We start from the raw sequence: 10,000 nt of genomic DNA on the forward strand, positions 1-10,000 counted from the left end.
GCTAGTTTGTCCAATGTCTATTCCAATAAAAAGCATTTACATTCACTAGGAAACATTTGCAAAGATTAAATATTTAATAGTGTAACAATCTGTGAAAGAGCAAAACCTGGAGCGAAAGCAAATGAAACAAACAAACAAACAAACAAACAAACAAACAAACAAAGATGGTGTGTTGTTTCTGCGACTCTCCTCACACCCTGACACGCTGGAGCTCCAGACTGAGCAGATTATTCACTTCTCACCGATTTGTGTACAAGCGAAATCACTGACTCATCACCGATTCCATGGAGCTTTACATTCGCTGTTTTTATTCACACTGTCAGAAGCACAAATTTGAGAAAAACAAGACGTGGAAAGCTGTTGCTTTGAGATCGGTGTATAAGAGGACGTGTTTATTGCGTGAATAAACTTCACCGTGATATGAAAAGACGTTTGATAGCACCAAGCTCACGGCCATCCTGGTGGGAGGCTCCGCCAAGACTAATGGGCACGTTTAACACCGCTACCAGCTAAACACAGACGTACACACACACACACACACACACGTACACACACACACACACACACACACAGAGACACAGACACGGTTTACTCAGGCGTGGCGTGTTGTGGTTTGGGTCGGACTCAAGGTTAAAAATCTAGCTGAGGATTTAGATGTCCTTGAAGTGAAACACACACACACACACACACACACACACACCCCTTCTAAAGCTGTGAAATTCTGCTCTGAATTAATAAAAAATGCAGAAAGTCTGCGAGTAACTCAAACCTTCATCTGCTTAGATCTCCTGTAAATCCATGAATGGCTGCTTTGTGAATCTTTGTGTAAACTGTACGTCGTTTTAAAGACAAAACCACAGAATCAGGTGGTTCGAATTAAACCCTCACCTGACAGAGAAGGCCACTAGAAGTAAGAATAAGAGCTCAGCAGCAGCTCCGGAGCTTTAGATCACAGTGAGAGGCATCACATTAACCCTTTCACCAGGACACTGTGAAGTGCTTCGAAACCAGCCCTGGTTCTGTTTTTCTACTCAAACATTTTTTTGTCTCCTCTTCCGTCTGCTCCACCACGGTAATGCAGAAATGCATAGTGTATGAAGTCATGCGCTCGCTCGCAGTGCAGTGCAGTCCAGTCCAGTCCAGTGAATGTTTCCTGTATAAAGGGTGGACCCTGATTTCTTCAGGCTTTGTTGTGGATGGATGGATGGATGGTGTGTGGACTAGAGAGGATGACGTGATGCTACAGGTGGTCCTGTTTTCTGACCATACACTCCAAGTGTTTCTGGATGGTGGAAAGCTATAAGATGTGACTGCGGTGTTCGGAGAAGCCGGGCGTGATTAAGTAGCGGTCGGGACGTCCACATATTTAGCACCAGCGCTGTAGGAACAGGGTTGGTCTCTGGCAGAACAGTATATAATTTCTCTCTTTTATTTTTAGAAGACAACTTGAATAATCAGTTGGTAAAAATATTTTACCGACAGACCGATGGGGGAAAAATTGTGTGTGTGTGTGTGTGTTTTGCAACAGTTGCTAGAACAGTTTAATGTGAGGCTTGAGGATCGAGTCGCAGCAACAAAGTGACCGGAGTTCGTGTCCGCGTCCTCTGACACGAGCGACGATGCGCGAAGGCGATTGGATGTGGACGTGTCCACAAAAGTTGAGATTTAGGTACATACATAGGGGGGCAGTCATGGCCTAATGGTTAGAGAGTCTGATTCGTAACCCAAAGGTTGTGGGTTCGAGTCTCGGGCCGGCCACGACTGAGGTGCCCTTGAGCAAGGCACCGAACCCCCCAACTGCTCCCCGGGCGCCGCAGCATAAATGGCTGCCCACTGCTCCGGGTGTGTGTTCACGGTGTGTGTGTGTTCACTGCTGTGTGTGTGCAGTTTGGATGGGTTAAATGCAGAGAACAAATTCTGAGTATGGGTCACGGAACTTAGCCGTATGTCACGTCACTCATCATACGGGATGACGCGTTGAAGTAACTACCAATAGGAATGAAGACAGTGCTGCTAAATTTTATACACAAACACTAAAATTCCCCTTCGTGACATTTCATTTTAGCAGCAAAAGAAATGATTCTTTGTTAAGTTGAATACTAGTCGCTCCACCCGCTGATATAGGTTATTACCATGGCAACCAGTAGTAAGAACGCCTAATGATGACTTGACGGTACAAAGACTGGAGGACTTGCAGAAATAATATCACTGTGTGTGTGTGTGTGTGTGTGTGCGTGTGCAGAGCTTTAATCTACTAGCAAAGTGTTTCATCATTCATCCGTGACTATGCAGAGCAGTCGAGATCTGAGTGAGAGTAAACCCGTGTTTGTCTACGTAATCCATCGTTATATCAACAGCATATCTATCTTCCCCTATCTGCAGCATTAACACAGCCGTACCTGTAATTCCCAGCAGTAAAGGACTCAGTGTGGTCTGCCGGGTGAGTAAAAGTGTCAAAGCTGCGATGATCTCTCTCTCCACCTTCTCCACCTTCTGCGTTCCACTCGCTTGCGTCTCCTGAGCCAGAGAGTACACGTACACTAACAGCAGCAGCAGCTCGTCCACGCTGAAATCGGCAGAACCGGCCTCGGTGCCGCTTCCAGACCTCATAAGGGAAAGAAACTGCTTCAGGACGTCTGCCAGGTCCGACTCTCCCAGTGCCTTCAACAAAAACAGAAGAATGAGGAGTCTGTAATGTTGACAATTTTAATACAAAAGTTTACACCCTTTTGATTCTTAATACCTGGAAGATGAGGGAAGTCTCTGAGGCTCAAGGGGCAACACGATACATTAAGAGCCCTGAGGTGGTCGTGTTGTGGGTGGGGGTGTAAACTTTTGAACACTATGATCAGTATAAACAATTCCGATTGTTTTTCATTTAGTGCTGCTCTTTTAAACCTACAAGATATTGACATGTTTCTCAGAGCCTGGCAGCATTTAGCTAGCGCATGGCGCTGAGGTAAAAGCTGCTCTTAAGCCTCAAGGTTCGTGAGACGAGGGACCCGGATCGTCTGCGTCGAGTCAATACGGAGAACCGACGTCTAAATCTTAACGCTTCTGTCGCGCGACGTGGACGGACGTGTACCGCGTTAGCGCCCCGAGATCGCAGCTGTTACTACAGATAGTGGCTTGCAGATGTAATTAAATAAAGAAGGAAATGAGCTGTGTAATTAAAGAGAGCCGCGACGAGCTTGAGAACGCTTAATGCCGGTTAAAGCGCAAACGACCTTCATAAACCGCTGACTTATTGTCCGATTAGGAACGTACGATTAAAAAAAAAAAAACGATAACAATTTTAGTCCAAAGCGACTTTAACATTTTAATGTTTTATTCATGAAGAGTCTCTAAGGGTAAAGAATGAAAAGTGTGTTTCTGGATGAGCTAAAAAAAATAAGCAAACCCCCTTGTGAATGGATACCGTTGTAAGGAGAAGCGTCCCTGCTGGACCCACAACACTTCCTCGACCCAGAACAAACATTCAGAGGAATTCTTCCTCTGGTGAAAAGCGAACTGGCCCAGACTCAGGATCACGTAATTAAACGTATGGGACCTTCGCTCTGAGAAACAGCGTGTTCCTAAAGACCGACAGCTTCTACGTTGGACGTGATAAACCATCATCCAGGTTTCGTAACATGTCTCGTTTGTGTATTTCGTTCCTGCCTCAAGCCTCACGAGACGGATCAATTTAAACTTTTTATAGTATAAACCAACAAACGTCCATAAATATATCTTTTCCTTGATCTAGTCGGTCTTCGGGTGTTTGATTCCTGCCCTGTGTCACTGGATCCGTCATCGGTTCTTGAACAAAATGTTCAGGAATTTGTTTTCAGAGTTTTCGAGGCAGAACTGACTCCAGATTACTGACATTAACACAAAAGACTTTAGACTTATAGTCATTTATTTTCATTTATTTTCATGTTTACAATTTATACTCGACTCTGCATTCAAGATCTTTCTTTCTTTTAATACAGCCACAGTTTTTGCTGGCCTCCAAAAAAATAAAATAAAAGAAAGAAAGAAAGAAAGAAAGAAAGAAAGAAAAACAGAAAAAAACAGGCCCACGGTTAGCGTTATGACCAGAGGACTCAGTCCGAACAAGTGAAATCTCAAGAGAGAGGGAGGGACGGAAGAGGAGAAAGGGAGGAGGGAAGGGGGCGTGAGGGGGAGAGAGGGGAGAAAGAAGGTGAGGAAAGGACGGAAGGGAGGGAGGGAAATGGGGCGGGAGGAAGAATGAAAAGAGGGAGAGAGGGAGAAAGGGGAGAAAAGGGAGGGAGGGAGGTAGGGAGGAGGGATGGAGGGAGGGAGGGAGGGGGGAGGAAGAGAGGGAAATGAGAGGGAGGGAGAGGGCGGGATGGAGGTAGGGATTATCTATTCCCTCTCTCTCTCTCTCTCTCTCTCTCTTTCTTTCTTTCTTTTATCTATTTCCCTCTCTCTTTCTTTCTTTCTCTTTCTTTCTTTTATCCCTTTCCCTCTTTCTTTCTTTCATCCCTTTCCCTCTCTCTCTATTTCTTTCTTTCTTTTATCCCTCCCCCCCTCTCTCTCTATTTCTTTCTTTCTTTCTTTCTTTTATCCCTTTCCTGCTCTTTCTTTCTTTCTTTCTTTCTTTCTTTCTTTCTTTCTTTCTTTCTTTCTTTCTTTCTCAATTTTCTTACTTTTATCCTTTTCTTTCTTTCTTTCTTTCTTTCTTTCTTTCTTTCTTTCTTTCTTTCTTTCTTTCTTTCTTTCTTTCTTTCTTTCTTTCTTAAACAAACTAAAACAAAGCCCATATCTCATTTTTATTCAGACAGCAGGAATTAAGTCCGAGAGCAAGTTTTCTACCTTATTTAATCTTTCGTCTGACCCGAGAACAGCCAAACAGAAGCATTTAAAGGCATCTCCCAGCCAGAGAGACAGGAAATAAGCACTCCCTTACTTCCTCTCTCATCTCCTTACTGAGATAATCGCTTTAAGACCAAACAGGAGGAAGTGATAAAAGCTCAGGAGATGAGCTGCATCAGATAGCATCACACCTGGTCTGTGTCAGACTCTCAGGAGACGTGCGAGAAACTTTTCACTCTCATGACTAAACTCTCACACTGTCGACAGGTGTACAGATACTGAGACTGAAATGAAGCATGATCTCTTAAATCTTCTTCTTCTTATTATTATTATTAATGAGAAAACGATCAGAGTAATCGATACTCCGAACTAGGGCCGGGCGATACGGCTGAAAACTGTATCACGATATCAGTGTTTCATATCGGTCGATATCGATATTTTTTAAGACGCACTTAAAATAAGCACCAGGAGAAAAATATATTACATTTTTATTTTAAACTTAACCTTCCTCTGATCAGAATCCCCTCAGTTATTAAGACAGAAACGTCACCAACCAGGAAACCTCCAATAAATAAAATGTAAACATAAGTCTAAAGTCACAATGAACTATTATCTCTCTATTTGCACTCGTTTTAGGTGCAAAATGAAAGAAAATGTAAGAAATGCTTAATAAAGTGTAATAAAATAGTGCAAAGTGTTAAATATTAACAGAGAAACCTGAGAATTTAGAGCAAGTTTAGTGCTAGGAAGTTCACTAGCTATCACAAATGTTACAGTACAGTAACATTGTTTGACATATAAAACTGCAGAAATATAAAAGTAGCTGACTTTTCCTCTTTTATTGACAATTTCCTCGCTCGCTGCGGCTCATTTTCTGCTCATCAGTCGCCGATTACTGAAGAGGAATCCAGCAGACCGGCACGAGTCGACGATATGGCGCAACCGAACATGATACTGTTACATGATTGGCTGTTAGCATGTCACTCCCTACGTTGCTAGGTTACCAGAGAGCGAGTGCCTTTGTTAATGCAACCAAACTTGCTTCGCAACCTCTGTTGTCTTCCGACGAAGAATAAAAAATATCGGACGTTATATCGAACACATTTCTTATTGATATCGATCACGTGTCTATCGCGATACATATCGTTATCGTTTTATCGTCCAGCCCTACTCCGGACAACTCTCTATTGTCAACTGCAACCCATAGCGATGTTTAGAATACTCGATACTATTTATTTGTGTAGAACTTTCAACAATGGACATCGTTTTAAAGCAGCTTTACAGAAGCTGAGAGACAAAATCATGCATGTTACTATTTATCTCTTACGTCTTTCCCTAACGATGAAGCCTGAGGTGACGGCGATGAGGGGAAAAACTCCCTGAAACGATATGAGGAAGAAACCAGACTCAGAGGTGAACCTTGTCCTCATTTGGGTGACACTGGACAGGAAATGATGTCAATGTGAATAATGTCCTTTCTACAACAGTGAGTATTCGAGTGGAATTGTGCGACCGAGAGCTCCAATTCCTTCAGATGTTCACTGATGAAGAACCGAGCACAAGCTGACCGAGACGACGGCAGATCAAAGACGGTTCTGCTAGTGGTTCTGTCTACAACATGTATACGTTACAGCACAGAGAAATTCTTTCTTCACATATACAAACTTTGGAGGTTGGGGTCAGAGCATAGAGTCAGCCATGATACAGCGTCCCTGGAGCAGTGAGGGTTAATGGCCTTGCTCAAGGGCCCAACGGTGTCAGCTTGGCAGTGCTGGGGCTTGATCTCTGATCCTCCAATCAACAACCCAGAGCCTTAACCACTTGAGCCACCGTAGACTGTCGAAGATCTTACTGCATCTTACTACAATGTGGTGATTAGCTATCATCAATCCGTCTCGGAGTGTTCTGCTCATCGCAGCCAAACATCCTTGATTTTGCAGGAACGAAATCCGTGATGGACCGAATAAGGACTTTTCCCTGTTTATATTTTGGATCGATCAGCTACAGCGAGATTGGCGTTTGATCCGTGTGAAGCTCAGTGTGCGGAGGGGGTGGGGGTGGGGGGGCATTCTCAGCGTTCAATCGCATGTTTTTTTGCTTTCTGTGATAACTCTAAAACGACAAGAATAGAAAAAAAAAAAAAGAAAAGAAAGTGAGTTCAGTCTTCCAGTCAGTTTGCTCCCCTGGAGGCACGTTACTCACTTCAGCCCCAATCACGACCCCCATTTTTCTCCTTACTCAATGTGAAATACAAACCATGCACCGATCTTACTCCAGTTTAATCCTCACCAAACACACACTATTAAATAAGAGAACACACACACACACACACACACACACACACACACACACACACACTCTTTTTTGCATCAGGTTACTTCTGATTTCTACATTTTGCAGCCATCCCTTTACACACGTGTGTATGATGTGTGTGTTCAGCCTAGTTTTTTTCCGTTGGCTGTGTCGGGTTTCCACATGAATGTTTTTTAAAGGCATATTTCAGTTGTCAGCCTCATAATGGGCCGCACTGCTGTGTGTTTGTGTTCTTACCAACACCTGACATCTGCGTCAGAGTCATGTTCAACTAATTTGGTTGCCCAATAAAGCGACCTGCTGGGACACACACACATGCACATACATGCACGCACACACACACACACACACACACACACACACACACACACACACACACACACACACACAGAGTACATTTATAGATGTTGACTTTGCATTTAAGATCTTTATTTCTTTTAATGCAGCCACAGTTTTTGCTGAACTCTTTCTTTCTTTGTCTCGAGAGAGAGAGGGACCAGAGGGGAGGGGGAGAAGAGAGGGAAAGAGGTGAGGGATGAGCGGGAGAAAGAGGGAGGGAGGGGGAAGGAGACAGAAAGAGGGGAGGAGGGAGTGAGGGGAGAGAGAGGGGAAAAGGGGAGCGAGGGAGGAAGAAGAGGGAAAAAGGGAAGGAAGGCCGGAGGAGTTGGGCGGAGGTGAAGGCTGGGTCCGTTATTGCGTCGGTCTGTGTTCTTTTTCGTTCTTTCTTTCTTCTTCTTTCCACTCTTCTCTCTCTCTCTCTCTCTCTCTCTCTCTCTCTCTCTCTCATTAAAAATAAAGGTTGCTCCTGAACGCAACCTGAACAAGACTCGATAACAGATAAAGGTCCAGACTGTAAGTGTTGTTACAGTGAAATAAGCAGACGCTTTATAGCACATCTAATAGCAGGAAGTCTCCATGTAGAAATGACCATTTGTAGCTGCCAGGTCTCTCTCATGGCCTCTAATCTCTCGCTCTAATATCGGAAACGGTTAGTAAATCGGTGCAATCATCTCTGAGCTGCTCCTGAAATTATCCAGCTTTTACCCAGTGTGGATTTACTGAGCTGTCGCCACACGATTATCTGTAATTAGCCATAAACACCGTCCTGCACTCTAAAGCTAATATGAAGCTTATCTGAGCCGCGAAACCCAATCCGGCTGGATTGTAAGTCCGATCGTAACACTGAGTCATTTCTGGGCAGAAATTAAGAAATAGGTCTGTTAATTTTGTGTGTTTGTGTGTGTGTGATTTTCTTAATCATACATTTTCGTCCAATCAGGTGAGCCAGACTACGCCCAGAGCTTACAAGCTGTCTGAAACAGGAAATGAACTCCAGATGGACCTCTAGAGGGAGCTGAGGCCTGCTGTTCGTGTGTGTGTGTGTGTGTGTGTGTGTGTGTGTGTGTTGTTTGGCATTAACCAAAACCAGGCACCTTTCTCCACACAATAGAGCCCTTCTCTTGCCCTCTGGCCAGACGGGATCCATGGCGCTCACGTCCGATGCCAAAGATTTTTAACTCTCAGGGTCTTGTTTATTTATTTTTTTGGTACTTCTAGAAAACTTTGGAAATATTGGATCCAGACAGATGTGACACGCTTCAGTTTGTAAAGGAACAAAGAGAACTAGCTAGTGATTGTTTTGGTTTTGTTGGAACAGAACATGGACCAATGTGGTAAAATTTCAGAATCCTGTCAATTACTAAATCCCTCAATAACACGACTAGAAAGTTGTAATATTTTAAGAATCATGTCACATTGTGTAGAGAACCAAGTCACAATATTTCAGGAAAAAAGCTGTAATATTTTGAGAATGTGTCAATAATAAATCAGAAATTTTTCGAGAATATTTTTTCGGGACAATTTCAATAATAAAGGTGTATTCGTATTTAATAATTAAAGAACAAATTTGATTCCATTTCAGAAATGTAGTAATATTTCGAGAATAAAGATGTTTTGAAAATAAAAAAAAAGCAATATTTTAAATCATAATTAAAAATGATAATATTTCAATAATTTTAATATTCAAATAAACTGACAAAAAAAAAAAGTCCCGATGTCTTAAGGATAAAGTCGGAATATTTTTAGAATAGGGTCAAAATGTATAAAATATAAATTTACAAGAAATGCGTCTCAATATCTCAAGAATAAAGTCGAGAATAATGTCAGGTTACTGTGACAGAAAGCCGAACAGCTGATATAAAGAAACACAAATCAAATACAAATACAAGTAACACTTCCTCCATTGGCACCTCAGCAACAGGTTATAAATGACACACGTATCTCTTGTATTTAGGACAGAAATATAAAAGGAGGATTTTTTTTTCTTTTTGTTTAGTAGCTCGACATACAGACTGTTCGATGCGAAGAAATCCTCAACATCCTCGACTTGCTTTAATGCTCGAACGCCGTACTGACCTCTCTGTCACAGCACATCAACTTTACCCTTGAAATATGATTTAAAGGAGGAGAAATAAAATGGGATCTCTTTGGAAAAACTTTCCTGATTCTGGAGATTAGAAAGGGGTGCCAATATTTTTACTCACACGATTTTGTAGCTGAGGAGAAACTAAGGTTTTAAGGAAGAGAAGCCTGGTTCGTGTATGAGATAAGTGAGTAGGAGGGTAGTGTGTGTGTGTGTGTGTGTTATAAATGTCTGCAATTGTCCAAATTTTAAACAGAGACAGAAATTTACATGCACTTAGCAGAATACTGAACACACAAACTGTCTCACACACACACACACACACACACACACACACACACACACACACACACACACACACACACACACACTTACTTTAACAAAGTGTGCTGTGTGTGAACATAAATACAATAAATAAAAAAATGAGCATCAGAATGAAACAATTAG

The 10,000-nt window shown here is 42.5% G+C and overlaps 1 protein-coding gene across 2 annotated transcripts in view; it reads right to left on the minus strand.

Annotated features, from left to right (window-relative positions):
- Positions 1 to 10,000, minus strand: part of scfd2 (sec1 family domain containing 2) — a 159,328-nt gene that overhangs the window by 58,698 nt on the left and 90,630 nt on the right. For both annotated transcript variants that reach the window (XR_007138048.1, XM_047801421.1), the window contains exon 5: positions 2,400 to 2,661. Coding sequence is in view for 1 of the 2 variants with exons in the window: in XM_047801421.1 (XP_047657377.1) it covers positions 2,400 to 2,661 (262 nt within the window). In the remaining variant the exon portion in view is untranslated. The remainder of the gene's footprint in view (positions 1 to 2,399; positions 2,662 to 10,000) is intronic.

Source organism: Tachysurus fulvidraco, chromosome 16 (genome assembly GCF_022655615.1).
Source record: "Tachysurus fulvidraco isolate hzauxx_2018 chromosome 16, HZAU_PFXX_2.0, whole genome shotgun sequence".
Taxonomy (NCBI): Eukaryota; Metazoa; Chordata; class Actinopteri; order Siluriformes; family Bagridae; genus Tachysurus; species Tachysurus fulvidraco.